This window comes from Polistes canadensis, unplaced genomic scaffold (genome assembly GCF_001313835.1).
Source record: "Polistes canadensis isolate GaletaPanama2010 unplaced genomic scaffold, ASM131383v1 scaffold_228, whole genome shotgun sequence".
Taxonomy (NCBI): domain Eukaryota; kingdom Metazoa; phylum Arthropoda; class Insecta; order Hymenoptera; family Vespidae; genus Polistes; species Polistes canadensis.
This window is the reverse complement of record NW_014569775.1, coordinates 43,193-67,572: the sequence shown is the minus strand read 5'-3', so window position 1 is coordinate 67,572 and position 24,380 is coordinate 43,193. Positions and strand designations below refer to the sequence as shown.

Here is a 24,380-nt window from a genome sequence, read left to right as displayed (position 1 = left end):
TATAAACATCTATACGATTTTTATCTTAAATTGAAAACAAAAAGTTATGGGACGGATAAATAAATAGGGCTGCATACGTATTTCTATAGTTTTTATTTTCTTATTATATAAGAACCTGTTTCACTGTCATGAATCTTAATCATCTTGTTTCCGAGAGGGGATACGCTATGTTCGACTATTAGGTTCAGTATTAACGTAGCTTTCAAAGCATCGACAATCAACAGAGGAAACCTAAAAGAGAATTAATAATCTAACAAGTTGACATTGGTGTATTTGAATAACCGCGTTTAATAAACATGAACTTTGGATCAATTCTCTGTCAAGTACGTGAATACAAATATTTTTATCGCCAATCTCTATTTGTAGATTAATTTTTATTTTATTCTACATAATTTGATATAGTTTTAACACAATTTATTCCATCTGTTATGTTTCTGGTAACGTGTACGTAGTTCTTTAATTATATACAGTCTTTTAACAATGCATTTAATTTTATACACAAATTTTGAACATGGAATAGAGGAATCTATAAAAAAAAAAGAACAATAATAATAATAAAAAAAAAAAAAAAAAGGAAATTATTTCCCAACAAATGGCAAGGTTCTTTTTTTTTAAATCGCTAGAAAATTAATGTTAAATACGAATGAAAATATAAATGATAAATAAATACTTGTCATGTTTTATTAAGTTTTATTTGAATTATTGGACATTGTTTTCTCGATGGAATTTCGTTATCAGTATTCATATTAGATAATAATGTATAACACAATAAAAAACAAGAAATAGAGAATCTAACAAAAAGAAAAGAAAATGATCTCCTAACGGGTAATAATTGTTTCTAATTTAAATTGATAGAATAGTAATCTTAAATATGAAAAATAAATGGCAATAAGCCAAACAAATCAATATTCTGAATATATTTATTCAGATTTTTACGTTAAATATTGAAAATATTTCATTATCAGTATTTGAATAAAATTATTATTAATTGAAAAAACAATCGGAGATAAACGTTTGACGCTTATTCTCATACTTTATATATTTATTATATCTTTATTTTTCCTCGGTAAAGCAACTTTCGGGAAATCCTGTATATACGTTGAATTATGTTTTGTTTACTTTTTTTTTTTTTTCTTTTAATATAACATTTCAAATTATTCAATCTTATTTATAATCTGCGATTAAGAATAAACGTTATCGAGTATCTTTCATTATACATTATATTATATTTCAATATCGAGATTGAATATGTTTTTACAGATACCTCGCAAGTTAATCAAAAAGAGATATATACAAGCATTCGTTTCACAACGTTGTTACAGTCCTGGACCTCTGACCCAATTTACAGACGATGAACTTATGATGAAAGATACTGGTAAGTATTCAATCTTCGTTCTTTTTAACCTTTTTGCTCTGAACGTCTCATATATGCACCCTCGAAGAATAGGCGCTTACAATCAGATGCGAAGGACATTCATAAACGTTATCAAAAAATTCACCCTGAGATACGAACAGCGTATCGTGATTAATACTAAAACTATATCGAAAACTATACCTACTTCTGTAAAAACAATCAAAGTGAGTGGTTATTGATAAAATATATTATATAAGGAACATAATTTTTACTAGTTTTGTTATTTTAAATAATTTAATTTTTATTTTATTTTATATTATATATTTCAGTTTTTATTTAATGTGAATTTAAAATAAACAAGATATTGTTTAAGATATTATTTATTGCACAACTTACAAAGTTTTTTACAATGTCTTATCATTATTTCATTTATAATTATCTCACATTATAAAAACATAATATAATATTATACATGTTTATATATATACATATATATTTCAAAAGAAAAAACAAAGGGGAAAAAAATAATAAGAAAATCCGTTTTACTATGACCAATCATTTTAATTGGAATTAGATAGGTTTTGTATTAACAATTCCGTCCACGGACAAAACCATTATTTTTGTAAGAAACGATAGTGTTAATATTGCCGTTTATGTTATTTATATATTGTTACGGTACTCTTTGTAAATCCAAAACGTTGATGCATGATATCAGAAATGAATGTTACAATTTCCAATTGAGTTGTTAAGAAGCCAATGCTGTTAAGTTCAGAAAACCAAAATTAAGAAAATTCATGTTTCTTTTAATGCATTGGTTTTTTTTTATATTTTTGGAGTTTTTAATTTGATCAGAAAACTATATAAAGTCTTTATCAAAGGATAGGCTCTGCAACAAAACAAAATATGCACAAGATGTACGAATAAAAACGTAAGTATTTATTGGGATAATGGTAAGCATCTTAAACACTTTAGGACTTTCAACTTTTGACAGGTAAAAAAAAAAAAAAAAGATAGAAATTTAATAATTAATAAAAAGATATTATTTTTTCTATTAAAATTTACATAAATCTGTGAATATATTAAAAAACACAGAGTTAATCACGTTGGCTTCTGAGCGAATCCATTATGTATGCAAGAAAACCTATCATTTTATTGCTACGTTTTCTTTTTTAGCTACTTCGGCTGTCACGAAAGAACAATTTTTCTTCTATATATAGGGTGTCCCAGTTTTTTGTTTTTTCCATCAAATGTTACTAACATATTCTACAAAGATAAAATAAGATAAAAATGTCATATAAATATAATGCTCTTAAATGCTTTATTAAAAAGTCGTTAACAAAAATATAAAATGATAATTAACTATAATGTAGTTGGTTAATCTCATATCAGACGAGTTAAAATCACTTATAATTTTATTTCATAATGCTATATCCGCGTTATTATGAATGCAGAACTGACATCTACGCAAAATAGAATCTCTGTTGCATTATTAATTTCATATTCATTATCTTTCATTTCGGTAAATACATAACAAATTTGTTGTTTTAACTTCTGAAGAAACACATTAGTATTTAATCATTTCGTATTATTGATTATAACTTTTTAATTAAGAGCATATGTTGTTTATCGTATGGCATTTTTGTCTCATTTTTGTTTACAGAATACATCGGGAACGTTTGTATGGAAAAAAAACTGGGCACCTTGTATATACATATATATATATATGTTTTTTTACTCTCTCTTTTACACGAGTCGCGAGTTTTTTCTACGAAAAAAATACCATCTCACATCTATCCATTCGACACATTCCCAGAAAGGTCATATCTTTTTCTCTCGAGTCAACAAGATACAATTTTTGTTTTTTGCCAACGTGTCACCCATCCATTTTTTTAAATGTGCTTAACGTTGCTTGACTTTTGTGATGAACTGATAGAATTTAGTAATCCAACATGACTAGGCCATTGATTACTTACTTATTTATGCATACGCAATTATTTTTCAAAGAATAATAACAAATACTATACCGGGTGTTCAAAATACAAAAACAATTCATTTCTCGAGCACAAACACATTTTTGGAGACGAATTTTATCAAACGAATATTATTTAATATCAAAGAGAAAATGTTAAATTATATAAAGGGGTATTTCTTTTTCTTTTATTTAATAGAAGTTTTACAAATCATTTCAAGATCAATTTTGCACTTTTTTTTTCTTCATTCGACGTGAAAAAACAACTTTCTTTTTGAAACAATTTTTTTTATCTTGATTCTAAATTTGTCGAATGTACTTAATACAATATCTTATGGTTTCAGAAGAAACGTACTTTAACGTTTACAATAAAAAAAATATTGAAATTTCTCAAGAAATAGTTACAATAATCAGTCGTTTGTAAATTTCTTAAATGTGTTTATTCATGTGCTTATTCATGACGTTTACACAAACGTACACGCAAGTGTCTGCGTGCACATTCGCATAAGAAAAAATAGATAGTAATAAATAAGAAAATTATTAATTCCAAATAAACATGTGTTTTATCTTTTATATTTGTCATTAAAAGATGTCAGTTATTTTGTTAAATTCAAAAGTGAACAAATATTTGGTTAATAAACTGCAAACATTTAAAATAAATATAAAAATATTTCAGACGAAAGTTATTTGTTCATTTTTTTTTTTTTAACGTATAACATATTGCCGTTATAGAAAAAATAAAGATTTCTATTTAAACAAATAAAGTTGACCTTAAAGTGATATCAGAAGCTTCGATTAACAATAAAAAATAATTCACACCATAATATTACCCTTTTGAAATCAGATAATTACTATATAAAGAATTTTGTTAAAAAATGCAAAATTTTCGAGATAATAATTTGTAATGCTTTATTTCGAACACCCTCGGTGTTATAATAATTAATAAAATCATAGAACGAGATAGTGCAACTGGTCTTTGTATCTTTTACAACATTGTTTATTCTACTTCGTCGTTATCTTTCATAGTTTCTAAGTTGGCCAAGGAAGATATAGCTCCGCTTGTACGGAAAATGGAAAAAGAAGGACGTATAGATGAGAACGTGTTGAAAAAACTTTTTGAAAATGGCGTAAGTTAATATTATATCAATAATATTTATGTTTAAGTGTTATCTCTTCTTGGATAATTTTTTTGTTAACAAGCCAATTTATTTAAGGCGATAAGAAAATGTATTTGGATAGTTATTGTCTTTTATTTAATAGAAGTTTTAAAAATCATTTCATGGTCGATTTTGCTTCCTTTTTAAAAAGGAACTTACATTTTTCTTTCTTCATTCGACGTGAAAAAAAACAAGTCATTTTTTTTTTTTTTGAAACAATTTTTGTTATCTTGATTCTAAATTTGTCAAAAGTAATTATTACAATATCTTATGGTTTTTGAAAAATGACAGCCATGAAACATTTTCCGGGAATTACCGTCGCCCCTATTATAAAGTTAAACTATTAGTTTTGTTATTTATTATGTTACACTATTAATTTTATTATTTATTTAAATCTTGTGATATTAGAAAAAATTATTTATATCTACAATGTGTTATTTACTCTAATTAATGTACTGTGAAGAAATAGATAAGAGTTTAAAATGTTAAGCGTCAAGCCTGTTTTGTCCATCTTTCTGTTTGATTCGCAAAATAAAATTCCATCAAAAATGGCTTTCGACCGAAGATTGGTTTAGGTTACAAAAAAGCAGTATAAACATTTTAGAAATATTTTTAAACACGTTAAATGCCATGAAAGTCATTGGTACAATGTATTACCGTGACCAATTCCTCCGTACCGAACGAGTTAATAATGTTTTATCTATTTTCTATTCTAATTGAATATTGATATTATTTATTTTGCTGTATATCATCCGTAGTTAATGGGAATGGAAGTTCCAGAAGAATATGGGGGAACAGGAGGCAACTTTATGACGACGATTCTAGCTATAGAAGAAATTGCTAAAGTTGATGGTTCTGTTGCTGCTCTTGTTGACATTCATAATACGCTGGTCAATTCATTGATTATTAAAGTAGCATCCGAAGAACAGAAGCAGAAATATTTGACCAAGTTAGCTCAGAATTACGTAAGTAAGCGATATAATTCATTGTAATATTGATCTTTGTTATACTCATCTCGTACATGAGCCATTTATTTTGAATCGGTCGTAAATCCAAATTTGTATACAAAAAATGAGCTCTCTAAACAATTACATTTATGATTATAATATGATTTAATATTTTCATTGAAAAAATAAAAAAGATAACAAGTTTAATAAATAAATTCTAAAGTATAATTTTAATATTTAGGCAGGCAGTTTTTGTCTTACGGAACCGAGTGCAGGATCCGATGCTTTTTCTTTGAAAACCGAAGCAAAGAAAGATGGAAATGATTATGTAATTAATGGTACGAAAATGTGGATCTCAAATTCGGACATCGCAGGATTATTTTTAGTTTTTGCAAACGCTGATACTTCAGCAGTAAGTAAAAATAATAATTTTACATAAAAGTGTTAGTTGTATGATTTAATTATTGTATAGGGTGATCTGAAATTCACGTTAAAAATGAAATCAGAAAGATTCTATAGCTCGGAAAAGACGAAAATGAAGAATATTTCAATTTCGTGGAATGGTATCATTTAGGAGAAAAATCTATTTAAAAATCAATCGAGTACACGTGCACTTAACAAATAACTGATATTGCAAATTAAATACAATTATCTTTCTATTCCTCGTTAGTGTATCGCATCGTGTTATTTGTGCTCGATAGAGAAATTGATAGTTAATATTTTGATAATAAACAGTGTCTGGCATTATATCTCATGCAAAAACAGTAACAGAGGCGGTCTGTAAAGAAATCTTCAATATTACGAGTTATTAATTAAATACATTAGTTATGTTGCGTGTCTTGGTGGATGGTTAAATAATAAGTGAAATGTACAGGTGTCTTTATAGGTCAAGATTCCGACAGAGAATGATCCATCGCCAATGCGAGAATAGTATTTGTAGGTGAAGATTCGAGAACCGCATCGTAGTATGTGTGTGTATGCAACCAAAGAATAAGAAATGCGATAAAGGCATGAAACTCGTCTGGTTTATTTTTTTTTGAAAGTAGGACCTCGGTGTTCGATACTTAAATGATTCGTTAGGCGACAAGGTGGCTGCTACCAAGATTGGAACATTGCGCTAAATGGTTGGAAGCTATCTAAGTGCTGTCATATAACTCACGCATACTCTCGACTAATTTTCAAATACATTTTTCTCGTAAATAAAACCTTTCATGTAATTTCGTTATTCTTGATTTTCATTTTTTTTTGTGTAATAGAATTTCCCTGACCTCATTTGTAATATGAAATTTGGACCACCATGTATGTAGATACAGATACGAACACATATAAGAAATTTAATTTTCTATTTGTTATTATTACGATATAATTTCAATATCTGTGATTAATCTTAAGCATTAAATGTTAACATATATAGACCTTTCATTCTTATGTTCTATATATTGCATATCAATTATTATATTATTTTCTTCTATTAATATACTATTTTTGATCGTAAATCGTAGAGTTATCGAGGTATTACCACATTTCTCGTGGAGAGGAATACACCTGGAGTAACTGTTGGGAAACCTGAAGAAAAATTAGGAATCAAAGCATCGGGAACTTGTATGATACATTTTGAAAATGTTCGAGTAAGTAAGAAAAAATTGTTTACATACAATATATGATCAAATGGTATTATATCTTCAACAACGATTGTCTAGGTTCCTGAAAGTAACATATTAGGAAAATTTGGACATGGTTACAAATATGCAGCAGGATTTTTAAATGAAGGACGTATCGGTATTGGAGCTCAAATGATCGGTATTGCACAGGGTTGCTTAGATGCAACTATACCCTATACTCTGGAACGAAAACAATTTGGCAAGGATATATTTTCATTTCAGGTAAGATTTCAAGATGCAGATAAAAATAAAACAATATACTTCCGTATAACGTGAGTTCCTATAACACGCCGAAAATATTGCGATTACTGTTCTCATATAACACCAATCCTGTGCTATACAATCAAATGTAAAAATTTATTGCATTTAAAGATTAAATTTGCTTTGAGCATTGCATCGTTATCTTCCCCGCTGGCAATTTGTTTTGTTTCATAATTGTTTATTTTTCTTTTCTATTTATTTCTATTTTTGAATATAATGTTATCAAAAATAATTTACGGAAAAGATAATTATTATCAATATTTATATCTAATACAAATATTCTCGTGAAGTTATTGTTAATTATCTAATGAAAAATAAAAAAAAAAATAAAATCGTATTAAACCAGAAAAATGTTCATAAAACGCGAATTCTTATAACGTTAATTCGTACTACGTATAATACGTGAACCGCGTGACTTTATTGTATTATCATGACTTTGTTTAATCAAATTATTATAATTAATAATATTCATTCAATTTTTTAGTCTATGCAGCATCAAATTGCTCAAGTTGTAACTGAATTGGAAAGTGCCAGATTGCTTGTTTACAATGCAGCCAGATTAGTAGATGCCAAAAAAAGTATTATGAAAGAGGCAGCAATGGCGAAACTAGTCGCTTCTGGTTTGTTTTTCATTTGTTTAAATACAATTGAAAATCTATTATTTATCAGAGTAGGAATTGTCTAACTCGTTTAAATTGTTACTTACAGAAACAGCTTTACGTGTAACAGCAAAATGCATAGATTTTATGGGAGGTGTTGGTTTCACTACAGACTTTCCTCAAGAAAAGTATTTTAGAGATTGCAAGATTGGAACTATTTATGAAGGTACCAGTAATATGCAACTCTCAACGATCGCCAAATGTATTCGCAAGGAATATTCATAAATATTAAATAAAATTGCATTCAAATTCTGTACTTAATTCACAAATAAAATCAATCATTAATCACATATTAACAATAAGTGAATGTACTTTTCTATTTTCATATACTAATTAGAATTTTTGTACTACATTTTTTAATATACATTACTATTTTAATAAATTGTATATATCTATATATTTTACAAAACCATCTTTCTTCTTAGAAAGCAACATTGAAAACTCTTAATATTTTCGTTATTATTCTCTCTTTTACGAGTTTTGAGGAACTTTTCTTTAAAATCTTCTCAACACAGTCTACTACCTTTTCACAGAGGCCGTCTTATTGTCTTTCTGGAATCAACATAGTGTTCTAAAGCAATTACCTATCCAAGTATTAACCATACCCAATATTGCTTAACTTTAGTGATCATACAGGAACTAGTTTTTTCAATGAGGCAAGGCCATTGATGAAAAATATTAATATATTCGCATTTTTTACCATAATTTTCAAATTTACATGTACTTATTCAACATATATTTTTCATTCTGAAGTACTTTTCTTTTAAATCAACATAAAATGATAAAAATCTTTATACAAACGCTACGTAGATACTTTGATTTTACTTTTTACCAATTTATATCTTTATTTTGGATCGTGTGGTAATTTAAAACCAACAAGATCTGCCGTATCCTTAATACTTCTTTCTCCTTTACCGGAATACTGCATTTTAATTTCCTTGTACTTCTTTTGCGATGTCAAGTAACAAAGATAAGTTTCAGCTAAGTTCTTCAATTCTTTTTGAGCTTTGCATAGAACTTCTGAAGTTTCCTTATGAGAACGTGCTTGTTCCAAAATATATTGCATTGTAATATTATCTTTTATTTTCTCACTTAAGGAAATATGACGTAATTCTTGTGCTAAAGCACGAATTATCTTGACATTGGAATTCATTGTATTTGCACGTCCTACAAAGATAAAGAAAATGTTAAGGTGAAATAAATTATTTCTTTGTTTTATTATTTCTTACTGTTAAATACAGAAATACTCTGAACATTTTCTTAGAAATAATTACTTTTATATTAATGTTATATCAAAATATAATATCAATCATACATATCAAAATATTAGTACATGTTATGGTACAGTATTTGAAAAAAGAATTAACAAAAGTTACAAAATTGGATAAAATTTAACATGGTCTATTTGTTTTATCTGCAGGAACAAATTCAATATATTTGCTAGGATAATGAGGATTTTCTTTGTCAAGCCAAAAATCTGCTGATATTTCGTTTAATCTTTGTTTAGAAAAAATATGAATACTAGTAGCATAAAATACTTCTATGTGTTCAAAATCATTTTCTAACTTAATTTCTGTCATATATGGATAAATACGTAAAATATAGTTAGCAAATGTCATCAAATGCCATTTTAAACTTTGTTCTACTATATCTGAGAAACTATTGGTCAGTAGAACGCAGTTACACAAATTTTCGCTCCAATTGGAATACAAAAAATTATTTATCAATTGTCTTGGGCAATGTGGCATATAAATAAATGTAACGTTGTTGCTAATGGTACGTTTGCATTCTTCGTTGCTTTCTATCAAATTAAAATTAAATTCTTTTAGAATTTCAATCTCTTTAGGAAGAAATGCAGGATCATAAAATGATACTTGACATTTATAATTTCTTTCTAATAACATTACAAAAGCTAATTGATACATAGAAGACTTATGCTGAGAAAACCGTCCTAAACCATAACAGATTATCTCAAATATTTGATTGGCATTTAAAATTTTTAAAGCATTTGAAACATTATGTAAAACGTGTGTTTCAAATTCACTACCTCTTAGCTTGAGTGCTGCATCAATTACTTTTCTGCAAAATTACATTAAAAAGATCAACGTAAAAGTGAGGTTAACCATTAAACATTAAATATGATTAAAAAAAAAAACTTATTGGAAATGATAGCACCTTACCGTCTTATTATATCTTTTTCAAATTCAATTTCGTTGAATTCTGTAAGAGATAATTGTTCTTTAACAACTTGTACGAATTTTTTACGTTTCTTGCGTCGATTTACTAATATAAATTCCTCGTTAGACATATTATAATTTAAAACGTCTATTATATTAAATTAATTATGGTACAAACTTTGGACGTTTGTTATCGAATTTTTGAATTGCTAAAATTGTATTTACCTATTGTTTATAACAATGAAAAATATCACTTAACTGTATTTAACCCAACTTTTTCTAAAAGATACCTTATATGGTATATTGTGTAGCACTTCATACAAACAATAGGATAGATATTTATAGAACTCGTAACGCTCTCTGACGGTATATGAAACTATTATATTTGGATACTAATTCTTTTTAAATCCTATTAAACTCATAATTAAAAGAAAAGAGAGAGAGAGAGAAAAATATTAATTCAATTAAAAAAAGATATTATTATATTATTATCCCTACCAATTAAAAGTATCTGTAGTCTTAATTAAAGTCTTAATTATAAATTATCCAGAAATAAAATGTAGAAATTAAATAAGTAAATATAAATTATTGAAAGAAATGATTATATTTGAAAAAAGTATCCGATTGAAACTATTTTAAATTATAGAAATTCAAATACTAAAAGTAACTTTAATTTATAATATATAAATTACGTCAGTTGATTTATTTATTTTCTTAAGAAAGAATTAAAATATAAACGTTTTTATATTGTTTAGATCTGTATTCACTTCTTTATGTTAATTCATTTTTACGTACGTTGAATTTTCTATTTATTCTTATCGTTATCCTATATTAAAAATAGTTGATTTCAATTCTGTTACACTGATTGCAATAACTACACACCTAGCTGTAATGTTATAACGTGTGCCACGGTAAAGAAATGGATCAACTGCAACTTGAGACATGCTTGCATCAGACAATTGTGAATGCATATACCTGTTCTGAAATATTACATCGGTTGAAACTATATCGATTGCGTAATTTACAAAGCATTAACGTTAAATCAACAACAAAAATAAATATAATATTTATTAAAATAATAAAATTGACTATATATATATATATATATATATACTTGTCAGTAAAATTCATGAAGATGAGAAATGAAAATTACAGAGATAGTTATCACTAGTTAACTTAAAAGATGAATGAGTGCAAAGAAAGATGGTGTAGCGGCGTATTGAACAAATAAAATGTTTTTTTTTTTTAAATAACATCCTTTGTAACAGCATCCTTATAAAATTGACCGATAATGTGGTTGGTGGTATAACTGGTCTCTATACTATATGATGCAATAACTAGATAATACGAATATATCCTCACTATCTTAAGATATACGACACCGCGAGTTTTCGGGTAAAAAATATACGAACTGTATTAGACAGGTTTGCAGGAACTCTCATATAAATAGACTGTCAGCTTCACAATATGCATTCAATTCCTCTCCTGTTCTTGAAGAGTAAAGAACTCTACCTACCAACCGACATCATGTTTAGGGTAAGCCTAATTCAAATATATAACAAGATCAATCGAAATAGCATAAACATCATAAAAATTCTTATATATCCTATAAAAATAGATCTTATTTTTTCTTTTCCCTTTACATTACAATTTAATATTTTATATGTATAATAATGATCAGAAAAGCATGTCTTGTTAATGAATATGTTAACGTTAACTGATAAGTATATTATCAGCTAATCGTTAAATAGATCAAAATTTGTGAAATAAAGTTGAACCGTTGAGTATTCTGAATCAGTAACTTGAATTCGGAGCTTTGACTTTACGAGCAACTAAACAGCTCTCTGTCACATGATATCGAATTGCTGTTTTTCTTGAATCAGTTATTTTACCGTCTTCTACGGTAAATGTTCACGCGACATTAGATTTTGCCAAGAATAATAGTACATATATTACAATAGCGGGATTTAGATAATTCAATTGTTTCATTGTTTAATTGTCTAATTATCTTATCGATATAAAAAGATTGAAGAGAAGATGAATATACGGCCAAAAAACCGTATCGTGTAAGTGCCCTATAAGCTATCCAAAAATCTTTTGATCAATCACAAATGTCTACTTCTATGAATTGGAGGTGCCTCGTTTCAGCAAAATTTTCTAAGGATAATAATCAAACGATTGTATGCATTTTTCAGTTCTTGGTAATCTGTGGATGCCTGATGGCCGTCGCCAATGCTGGAGTTATCGGGGGCGGTTTGCTAGCAGCGACCGCACCTGCAGCACTCGCGGTTCAACCAGCTGGAGCTCTATCTTTATCTCCGCTGTCCACTGCTGCGGTCGTACCAACAATTGCGACCTCCTCTTCCAATATTATTCGGGGTATCGGTAATTTAGCTGCTATCTCGGCGTACTCGAAGAGCGTCGATACGCCGTTCAGTAGCGTCAGGAAAGCGGACGTACGCGTTAACAATCCTGGAATTGTGACGGCTGCCGTCGCGCCCGCGCCCGCGCTTGCAGTGACAAATACTGCTCTTGCAGGTATCTAACCGCAAGGCAGAATACGATGATCACGCTCTCTTTCTTTCTGATTTTTCTTTTTGATACTTTTGTTTGCTCGAAACTTTCTTTCTATCTAAATAATACGTTTGTTCTAATTTCGTTCCGTTTAATATTTTAAGCATGCAAACAGAAAAAAAATCATTCCCTCGTGATTGGGCATCACGTATTTACAACACTTCTTGATGAAGGAACGGGTTTCATATTTTTTCGCGGAAATAATACTTATAAATATGACGGGATGATGACACCCATCGCAATCCACGAAAATAATAACACTTTTTCCTATCATTCCTTTCTCTTCTCACGCTAAATCTTGATCTTTTTTTTTCGTGTAATAGTATCAATAAGAATTACGCATTTACCGATCTGCTTCCTAGGCGCTATAGACGGCTAGACGCTAAAATGAATGACAATCGTTACACTTCGAGACGCTTTTAAGCCGTTCGGTCTTTGCTTGCAACAATTGACATATTTCTTTGTTTTTTCTTTTTTCTTTTTTTTTTTTTGTTGGCAAATATTTGCACTATTTTATAAAACGCATAATTTCAACTTCCTTCTTTCCTTCCTGCCTTCCTTCCATCCTTTTAACAATGATTAATCGAAGTTATTTTTTGCATTTTTCATTTCTTCTCAACCACAACAATAAACAGGGCCTGTTACTACTGCTGCCATCGCTGCACCTGGTCTATTGGCTCCTGGATTGACCACTGCTCTTGCTGGACCTGCCTTAGCTACTGGCCTAGGTGCACCTCTTGGTCTCAATGGTTTGGCTCTTAATGGTTTGGGAGCAATCAAGGTTCTCTAAAGATATCGGCACACCAACCTTAAGCAAGCTGGTCGACTTTCAATTTCGATCGCATCAACAACTTAATACTTATACGTACATGTCACAGAATGTAACACTCCAACGAAAAATAAATATAAAAGGTTGAGATGCCAAGCAATGAGTTTATCCATTTACATCCAAACAGCACTTGTAGCATAACTGCTGACTTCTTAGATCACTTTTACCATCCTTGAAAATTACTTTATCCTTTAATACAAAAGTTATTCAACATTAATTTTTTTATAGAATTCTCGTATCATCAAACATATTTAAATAGTATAATATACTGTATTTTATATTTCCTTAAACATTCTACGTGTTATTAATGCTTAAAAACGTCAAATTTACAAAAAAAAATATTATGTTTAAAATTAAACAAATGATAATACTTACCTCTTTCTTTAATATATATTCAAAGAAATACATTTTATAGATCAACGTAAACTTCTATAATGACTTATAATATCAAAACTTCAAAGAGAAGAGTCCCCAAAAAAGAAAATATCCCGAGAAAATAATCCTGAGAAAAGAAAAGTAAAACAAAAAATCAATATAGACTTATTAATAGAATAACAATTCACTATTTATCATTTTAATATATGAATTTCCAGTTAGTGTATTTAAAGAAATATGGATCTATGATGCCATCATTTCAAATATCTGTTAAAAAAATTGTAAATTTCTCACTTCAGAAAAGTGATTTTTAGGAGACTCTGTATATAAGAAACAACGATTTAAAAAAATGGAATTCATAAATAATATTATATAAGTAGATATGGTAATAATATTGATGATGATAATAATAAAAATCAAAATAATAGTAAAATAATTTTACCTTTCTTTATTGGTCTAAGTTTCCAGTCAAATATATATATATATAATTACTTAGTTTCTTATAAAGTAAATAAATTAAATTGTGTATAAGAATAAGTAAAATATAGCTACTTGGTTCTATGTGGTCATTAACCCTTTCCTTACTAAAAATGACTAATTAATCAGCCAATAAAATTCAGACTGACAATGAGTTAGGAATTATAGATGAACGTAACATATTTTGATATCTTTATAGCAATCAACGTTCTTTTGACGTATATTCATATTTTCTATAATTTATTTTATATTGATTTCACACAACTTGATAAAGAAATGAATCGTTTGTATAATATACGACTAAATACTAGATGTTATATTCTATGATATTGTATACATTTATGATTGAATTGTCAACGACATTGTACTTTACTGCATATAATGAAAGGGTTAAAATAAAAATGTATCCTATAATATATTTACCCATTACTTAATAAATTCTAAGCATTGTATAGGAAATATATTTCTAATAGGAGTAAAAAGAGACAATATTATTTCACATGATATTTTAATAATATTGATTGATTGATAAATATTTTGTGCAACCAATAAAGAATGATATTATGAATATACGTTAGAAAATATCAATAATAATTGAATCAAATATTGCAACATACTGTTAATCAAATACTGTGAATTGTTATTTGAAGGTCATAATTAGCATTGTTTCTATAGCAAATTGTCTTTACAATAATATCAATCCGCAAAGAGAGAAATTTTTATTTGTTGGAAAAATGATTGTTATATATAATCGATTAGTATATAAATGTGTAATCAAAAAAAGATTCTGGGTAAAATTCAAGTTTACATAGATGTAGGAGACCAAAAATTCATTTCTCTTAATTCCGATGGTCTTGCTTGTAAATTATTTGTTTGGGATGATGATTTCCCTGGCGTTTTTTCATCTTTCCCAATATATGTAAGATTTTGCGAGGAGATAGATTTTTTTCTGTTTAATGTTTTAGGCGGAGCAAGATCTATGCCACTGTCCTCTTCTTCCTCTATTCTTGAGGTTAGAATTTCTCGTGATTGACCTAATATACTAGCTAATATCCAGCTGCCTTGATATTTATCTCGGTCAGGAATAAAGGCACCAGTAAAATATCGATTTGAATGAACTTTTCTGCGTGCTTTTGGTGAACTATCTGGAGTGGTTAACGGTGAAGCCAATGGTGTAGCTGGTAAAGATTTACTTCCTTTATTTAGATTTATTTCTTCTTCGACCGATGTCACAGAAGATTGTGGTTTGTTAAACTTAGTAGACATCATTTGGTTAGCTACATGAACAATAGATTTTCCACAAAGAGCTGGTTCACCATGAAATCCATCATCAGTTCCTTGAGATTTAGCTGGTTTTACGTTTCCAGTTAATGTTTTGCTTACTGTTTATTAACAATTTTATATTTATATATTAAAAAATATTGAATAATTAATAATAAAAATAATAATAATAATAATAATAAAATTTTTAATTTGAAAGCTTACTTTTATTGAGTGCATTCGGTATAAATGGTTGACAAGGTAGCGGATGCTGACTAAAATCAATATTTTTCACTTCTTTGAACTGCGAATGGGTTTGCTTAGTGGATACAATTTGATTTGCAGAGGCGGTAATTGTACTTTCATTATAAGTGGTGTTAGTAGAAATTTGTGATTTTGGATATTGAATGCAGAAGAAACCTTCGTCATGAGATGGTGGACTGAATGTACCTTCGTCAAAGTCAAACCTACAAAATAGAAAGAAAAAATATATGTACAATCCATTATATAGGTAATTGGTTCCACAAAAACAATGCGTAAATGGAAATTGTGTAAATGAACTATTAAAAGTCGTTTAAAATAAAGATCCATTCCACGTTCTCAAATATATATTTAACTCCTACTGGAATATAAACATAAGTTTCTATGATTACGAAACAAATTACACTGGGAAATTCCTGAATTTATATTTTCACATAACGCATCAGGGTGACACATTGACTCTGATAGTTAGAGCACGTTAAAGTGAATCTGTGTAAATGTGGACTGCATAAATAAAATTATTACCATATATGTTTATTTTAATCTAAAGAATTATTGGTGTATTCTGGAGATCTAATTAAAAATTTTTCAAATCATATTGGAAATCAATATAAAGATTAATTTGAAATGAAAAACCAAATAGAGATAAATATTTAAAAGAACCGAAACTATTAAATGATAAACTAGAAGATCCTAAATCTAATTAATGAAAGAGTTTCTTCGAGTTATACGCTACTACTGTAGTTTATGCTGTGTCCTCGATATCTTGGCAGTCGTTTGTATGTGAATCAAATAGTCACACAATCATACATACGCACGTGCATGTGCGCATATACGATACGCGCATGAAAATTAGTATGCGTATAGATCATTCGTCATATAAAAATAATTAATGTGCTTATAATTTACTACTAAGATAAAAGTGAATAGAAAACTGCATTATAAGCGCTAATGTGATATTTTTTCATCATTTCCTTTTATCGTTATTTACTTTTGTATATTGATTTATAGATTTATTTGTAATGTAAACCTGTGTTTAGTATAATTGAAAAATTAAACCAAATATAATATTATGCATAAACAAACTGTAAATGTTAAAGGATACATTCAAAAATATTAAAAATATCAATAAAAATGCAGTACATTGAACTTATAATCTTTAATAAGTTTATTATATAAAAAAAAAACTTATAAATTAAATAAGAGAATTGTAATAGCAATTCTAAGAAGATATGATATATTATCTATTAGAATTAAATGTCTAAAAATATAAGATCATGTAATAGATACCTACTACACGGGCCAAGATTTGTATATATACCACTAGATATATTTTTGACAATGCTAAAAGAATCAAAGTATATATAAAATTCTTAAAACATATTAAATTCTATTTATTATATTGTTTTATATCGAATTATACTAAAAATGTACATATTAAACTTTTATATTAAATTTTTAGTTAATATGTACCGTACCGAACCAAAGTATTGATTTAGACTAAATTTGCCTATAATTATTCTACATGTATTTTTAAAAAGTACCATTCTTCATTTATTTCTTTTGTAAAATATATCTCTCGAGTCGAAAATGTAGTATGTATATTGCAAACCATAAACATAAAATAAGTGTACAAAAAAAATACTTTTAACAATTAAAACTCATCTCTGATTATTTTTTGTTTCTACATCAATTTAATTTCCATAGCTTATAAATGTTTAAACTTTAGAGACTTAAAAGATATATCTTCTAAAATATCGTAAATATTGTAATCAGTACTACTTTGCTTTTATTGCATTTACATTCGCATTTGTATTCGAATGCATTAAAGGCAGAGGATTACTGATCATAACAGATTATATATATATATATGTTATCAGCAATGTATAGAATACTTAAACAATATATAGAATTCTTAGCATTTTTGGACGTAGTATAAAACAATGAATATTTCACATATTTCCGTAGGCCTTTTATGCAATACCAAAAAAAACAAAAAAAAAACGGGAAAAATATATAAAATACTCTCATTAATAACGTTTCTAATGTCACCTGGTAAGATACGTGATTTTCGATGCTCGTCTCAAATGAAGAATTTTTCATTTGCATTTCAGTTTTTGTTCGGAAGTGATGAAATACACTACTTTAATTTTGTTTAGTAAAGACTATTAAGACTTAAGGTCTTAAGGAATAGGTTTTAATTGCAATATAATATAGGAAAAGAGATAACTACCCATGAAATACTTTTCTATTTGGGAAATGTACTTAATTGCTGTAGCAAACCAAGCTATTAATATCTATTAATTATATACAATCTATTAATTTGTGCACACACACAAACACATCCCTAATATCTTTTACCATGTGACATAAAGAGTAACTATTTCACAAGGAGAGGTCACAGTTGACTCGTCACTGATCTTGATCTTCTTCTATGTGGTGAATTTACAGCAAATATAAATAAGTTTTACCAGAGTTTTTGATCTAATGGACTTTGTAAAAAAGGACGTTATTTATACTTTCAATTTAGAATAATTAAACATGTGAGGTATATGCCTTAATGAAAACTTACTATTAACCAATGCTGCATAACGCAATGAGAAAGCATAAGACAAGTAAATAGCAGGTACCCAGGTTCAAAACCTCTATTGTCAACAAAAAAAAAAAACTTTACAAACACTTAAAAGGCTTTTTTCTACTATTTTTTTCTTTTCTTTTTTTACTCTATACAAAATAAATGTAAATATTCAACTATTGTTATTGTTTAAGACATATATAGTATTTAACACTTTACTAACAGTTTATTATTTACATAAAATATATCATAATCCATATAACAATGTTTGTCGAAAAAAGAAGTTGTTTAATATTTTTTTAAACTATGATACCGCTCGAAACAGTCACCTTTGTGTAGTGGGACGTTGCAGTATTTACAAACGAAACCTGTTCTGCTTAGTTTTTKTTTACTTGCACAAACTYTGCATTGTCGTAGGGGTTTTTTACATCGACCGCTGGTCACTATATTTACCAGTTTATGCTTTCCGAAATTTGCCAGTCTTCCGGGATGATCAAATYGGGATGTGGTTCTTGTGGGTTCGGAATTAGGTAGATCCTTATCTTGTTCTTCAGTTTCGCAGTCTTCTATCAATGAAAGTGCCGCTTTGTGCAGAAAATTTTTATATGTAATCTTCTGTCCGTTCAGAGTTGTATATACTTTAAAGGAATTAAAAAGTGCACAGTTGATGAAGAACATTACGACACGTTTCGTCCATTTTTTTGTTTTCCTAAAAATGGAGTAATAGGACAGATATTGATCTGCATGATCTACGCCCTTCATATATTTATTATAATCTATTATTGAAATAGGCTTCTGTATGGGGCAATCTGATGTCCTGCTTCTGTTTCTAGATTCCGCCATTTGTGCAGAATGTATTGTCGAGATCATGTGTACGTTCCTTTTGCCATTATTCCATACTTGTAATAAAATATGGYCATTTCTAARAAATTGATGTTGGCCTCTTGAAAGTTTGGCAGTTTGAAGTATTTGAGGAAGACCTCTGTTCTTTTGAATCGTCCCGCACACTCGCAATTTATTTTTTAAAAAAATTTTAGCCATGTTTACACTATTATAATAATTATCTTGATATATATGGTGCCACATGTTCTTATACGGTTCAATGATCGATAATACAGTCTCTTCTAATTTTTTTCCATCAGCGGCATACACACAAAAGTTGGATACGTATCCTGTACGAGCTTCAAACAGCACTCTGATCAGTATTCCGTATTTTGTGATTTTTGCGGGATTATACGTTTTGATTGACAGTCTATCTCTCCACGGAATTAAACATTCATCTAGAAACAATTGTTGATCTGGTTTATATACGTTGTTAAATTTTTCCTTGAAATAATCGATGACAGGCTGGACCTTCACCAGCTTATGCGAATTGGGAGAAATATCGTTATTGTTACAAAAATGCCAGCTTTGCATTATTTGTAAAAATCTGTTTCTGCTCATAACCTTCGAGAAGAACGGCGTTTCTATAGATGGGTCTGTAGACCAATAATCGTTGAGTACGTCCTTTTTTACTTGTACCATGAGAACGATCAGGCCCAAAAATTTCTTCATTTCAGTCACCGTGACGTCTTTCCATTTTTTCGTTTTTGATGTATTTCTATATTTTTCCACAATTTGATAATGATACCTATTAGACTCCCTCACGAAGTGCTCAATCAGGTCACTTCCAATGAATAAATTCACAATATCTATTACGCTTTCAGAGGAATTTGGCATAATTTTTACGCCAGAGCTGCCTTCGAAAGGTTCCAAAATTATATTCTTGTCGTTCGTTGACCATGTACCATTGTTGTCTTCAATGTTATCAGTTATGCCCTCGTCTTCTGAATCACTGTATATTAGCGATACAGGACGTTGTTTTCGAATCGCTATACTATTGCTATCACTTTCGTCATCAGTACTACTTGCTGAACGGCAGTCAAGAAAATCTGACAGGTCGTCTATATAAAACTCACCGACGCTATCCTTTTCATTCATTTTTAAGAGCTAAAGCTTAGAGAAAAGCACCGATTATCTGAATAAAGAATGCGAAATGTTTGTTGCTTGCTACTTGCCAGTCTGACCTAACCAAATCTAACAGAAAGATCAAAAGTCGATTAATCGACAACCGATCGGTAAGCGCTGTGGAGCAAAAGTCGATTAATCGACTGCCGGTCGATATGCGTTGAGAACAAAACGTCGATTAATCGACGGCCGGTCGATATGCGGACAAACTATTGTTCAGAGAAGAATACATTAAATCGCTCCAAGAAAGTAAACAACATATACAGAACCGCCAAATATCATTTTTGAGCAACACATTTAGACAGTAATAAAATTTATGTTATAACTTTTGAATAAAGCTTTAAATGTTTATAGAACATTTTTGTTTTATTTTTGAGCATAGAATATATTTATAACATATGTACGAAAAAACCTCAAACACCAGTATTACCAGCAACATATAAAGGGAGCGTCACGAGAAACATATCACCTGAATATCTCATTTATTAACAATTGTATGAAAAAACTTCAAAAGAGGAAATTGCATAACCATTATATTTTCCTTCTGCGACAATGCAACTTTTTACTTTGAAATTTTTTGTCAACAAGAGATAGTCAGATGTCTTACTTCTCGTGATTTTACCTATATATATAATAAATGTTTATTTAATATATAATTATATAATAACAGATTCTTAACATTTGATAATTATTCTTTTTACTAACCTGTTGTCTACTTTTCCTTTAATCCATCGTGGAAGAGATATACCTGCATTTAAAGATCGATCTTGTTGTCTTGATGAACCCATTTTTCTGCAGCGTATGTCCTTTTATCTGTCTATAATCAGTCTTCAAATAGTTCGATAGATTTCTATTCAAATTTCTAAACCTCCTATATGATCCTTCTGTAACAAAATGATAAAATGTAATTAGCATTTTTTTAAGTACGAAAGTAAGTTCATAATTACCTATCAATGTTATAATCTTTTTTTATGCGTTAGTTGTATTGTCAAATTCTCAAGCATTAATATTTGTCAGTTTCCTCTTGTTACAGTTGTACAGATTTGAGAATGTTAGATTGATTATATTTTATTTATCTTGACATTAACAATATTTGCTTTTAAATAGAAAAAACAGATAATTGTTCGCTATAGTTTCTTCATGTAAATTTAAAGTAGAAAAGTTGTTGTAAATGTCATAATAAACAAAATTTAAACAATCTAGAATGTTCAAACCTGTACAGATGTGATAGAAGAATTACAAATAAGTCACTCGTATACTAAATTGATAAACTCCACAAAAGAAAGAGTAGAAAAAATAAAAAAAAAATTGTTGTATCATTGTTGTTTCATTTATTATTAAAGGACCATAAATATTATTCTTATTTAGTAGTGTCAAGCCTAATTACTAAAGAAATTTATTTTAAATGCAAAATGTGTTAAATTCTGATCAAGTGGTTTGATAATAAAGTTTTAAATAATTCTAAAAGTAAAGTTAATTGTTTTGACCTGTGAATGATTCAATGCATGACGTCTTGACAATATAACCAACAATAAAAACAATACAAGATTACAGATGATTATTAACTTACGCTTTTAAATATAATATTGTAATCTATGTAAATTAGTACAGTGCAGCGTCGATTATCTGAACACATTAGTAATCAGAATGATTGTTTATTTGAGTATAGAATTAAATATGTGTTTATATACCTCAGCTATATATTCAATAATGTTTATGTTATGGGACACGAATTCCAGTTGTTTTAAATACCTAAGTTTATTATCTTTTTTGAATTTTCATTTATACGATGAGAATAAAAACAATTCCATAATAAAAAATGTCATTGGATTATCGAAATGAGCACCATTAGTTTTCTTAAAATTAATAAAAAAATATAGTAATATGATGAAAAATCTAATGTTAAACAATACTATTAGATGACATATAATAACTCCATTTAATCTTGTCTGAATTTATTGCTTTCATACATATAGATTTCATTTATTCAATAAGTATTAAAAGAAAAAATTTGATGTTGAAATTAAATTATAAATTAGATATTTTAATTGTATTTTTAAGAATGGATGAACATAGATAAAAATAATCCAGGTTTTGAAATTATGAATGACGATGATATTATTCCACTTTTGTTTGGGACAAATGATAATACAAATGTCAGTATAAATGAAAATATGACGGAATATAGTAGCATTTCAACACAAAGCGAATCTGAAAATGTTTTGATTATAGCCTTGGAATGGGCAAAAAGTCAAAATAAAATAAATGCTGTACAAATGATTATGTTGGAGGGAACTTACAATTTGGCAATAATTCTAAGAACATCTAATTTTTGATATTGCACTTTTCTTATTATTAACTCTCTGTGTATTCGTTTATTTATAAATCATTCAGATTACAAATTTGTTTAATTTTTAATCGATTTATGACATAATAAGAAATTCAATTCTTCAGACTGATTATTCAAAAATCGGATTAACGAAATGATTTTGTCTTTCAATTAATTCAGATAATCAATGCTCTACTGTATAGGCTTTTTGATTTCGAACTATTTTTCAAACATTATATTTAAGAGGGAAAAATCTTTTTTACTAAAATTTAATAGAAAAAAATTGAAAGAAAATTGTTACCGTTAAAATGTAAAATCCGTTAATTTATGAAACAACCAGCTATTCATAAAAAAAATATACTGACCTATTAAAGTACGAAGTAAGTAATATAAGAATTCTCTAGAGGAGGATAGTTAAAATATAAAATTAGAATTTGATCCGTAAATTAGATCCGATAGAGCAGTACGCCTAACTAAACATTTGTTTTCAAAGTACAGGAAGAAATAAGAATGGATAACAACAAGCATTATTGTAAAAAGAAAAGGTGACTAAAAATGGATCAAATTTCAATTTAATACTTTAATTTCTCGTCTCTTTTGAGACCTCGTTATCTCATAAAATAACTAATTTAACAATAAGTGTATAATAAAATTCTTTTTACATACTTTCTTTAAAATGCTTAATTAAAAAATGCCAAGATTTTTCATGAATTAACTAAATTATACACTTTAACGGTGATATATATGAAAATAAAAAAAATTATTTCTTAAAATTTAAATATTCTGGACAAAGTATGTTGTAATGTAAGAAAATACATTTGTATGCCTTTTATTACTTTAATATCTTTTGTTTGAGGCTAGGTGCATGTATTTATCAACATCCATGCAGTAGCATTTAATCACATGTTATATGTGCGACATGTGTTTGTCGTCATACTTCTCGTTTCTTCCCGTTACACACTTCACTCATAAACTTTTAATCCAATTTACTATTATCATTATTTTTATTATTACTATTATTATTATTACTGTGTGTGTGTGTGTGTGTGTATGTGTATATATATACACAAAAATACTAAAGTAATATGTAAAGCAGTTTAAGCCATTTGATAAACAACAAAATAAAATCATTAAAATAATATAGGCTACATAAAATATATAAAATGCAAATTGTTCGATAAATGTAACAATTTGATTAATCTGTTACAATGTCATATAGAACGCGCCATTTTATAAGCATGTTTATGTAGGTTTCATACCACTGGCTAAGCAACTATGTACACAGCAATACATATTAAAATGGAAGAGAAATAAATATAATAGAAAATATAAAATAATTATTTTTAATCAATAACTTACCAAGTTTTGTAGACAAAGATTAAAAAGTTGAACCATTATACTCATAACTGTAATAATCCGTCGCGTCTTCTAAAATATTTGTGGTCAATTTATAGCCGAAGTATCATGAATATTTCGATGAGTAATGTAATGTGATAAATGCTAGATGG

General features: G+C 28.2%; 4 protein-coding genes across 5 annotated transcripts; 2 read left to right on the top strand and 2 right to left on the bottom strand.

The window, feature by feature from the left end:
• The first annotated feature begins 174 nt into the window (after window positions 1-174).
• Window positions 175-8,403, top strand: LOC106790286 (short/branched chain specific acyl-CoA dehydrogenase, mitochondrial). The gene is made up of 9 exons (XM_014755064.1): window positions 175-323; window positions 1,261-1,375; window positions 4,350-4,450; window positions 5,239-5,445; window positions 5,669-5,839; window positions 6,930-7,055; window positions 7,128-7,310; window positions 7,834-7,969; window positions 8,058-8,403. The coding sequence occupies exons 1-9, from the start codon at window positions 297-299 to the stop codon at window positions 8,231-8,233; spliced, it is 1,242 nt and encodes a 413-aa protein (XP_014610550.1). The 5' UTR covers window positions 175-296; the 3' UTR covers window positions 8,234-8,403.
• LOC106790287 (UPF0562 protein C7orf55) lies at window positions 8,247-10,519 on the bottom strand. 2 transcript variants are annotated; one of them, XM_014755065.1, is made up of 4 exons: window positions 10,189-10,519; window positions 10,056-10,087; window positions 8,841-9,175; window positions 8,247-8,560 (listed from the first exon to the last, which is right to left on the bottom strand). In XM_014755065.1, exons 1-3 carry the CDS (start codon window positions 10,314-10,316, stop codon window positions 8,853-8,855), a joined length of 483 nt encoding a protein of 160 aa, XP_014610551.1. In that variant the 5' UTR covers window positions 10,317-10,519; the 3' UTR covers window positions 8,247-8,560; window positions 8,841-8,852. The 2 variants fall into 2 exon arrangements, with proteins under 2 accessions (XP_014610551.1, XP_014610552.1); XM_014755066.1 differs by lacking the exon at window positions 8,247-8,560 and having other exon boundaries at window positions 8,674-9,175; window positions 10,189-10,228; window positions 10,445-10,500.
• Window positions 10,520-11,473: 954 nt separating this feature from the next.
• Window positions 11,474-13,702, top strand: LOC106790295. Its single transcript, XM_014755081.1, has 3 exons — window positions 11,474-11,721; window positions 12,381-12,723; window positions 13,395-13,702. The coding sequence occupies exons 1-3, from the start codon at window positions 11,653-11,655 to the stop codon at window positions 13,547-13,549; spliced, it is 567 nt and encodes a 188-aa protein (XP_014610567.1). The 5' UTR covers window positions 11,474-11,652; the 3' UTR covers window positions 13,550-13,702.
• Window positions 13,703-14,396: 694 nt separating this feature from the next.
• Window positions 14,397-24,372, bottom strand: LOC106790292. The gene is made up of 4 exons (XM_014755076.1): window positions 24,232-24,372; window positions 21,249-21,427; window positions 15,926-16,167; window positions 14,397-15,822 (listed from the first exon to the last, which is right to left on the bottom strand). The coding sequence occupies exons 2-4, from the start codon at window positions 21,329-21,331 to the stop codon at window positions 15,245-15,247; spliced, it is 903 nt and encodes a 300-aa protein (XP_014610562.1). The 5' UTR covers window positions 21,332-21,427; window positions 24,232-24,372; the 3' UTR covers window positions 14,397-15,244.
• Window positions 24,373-24,380: the final 8 nt, after the last annotated feature.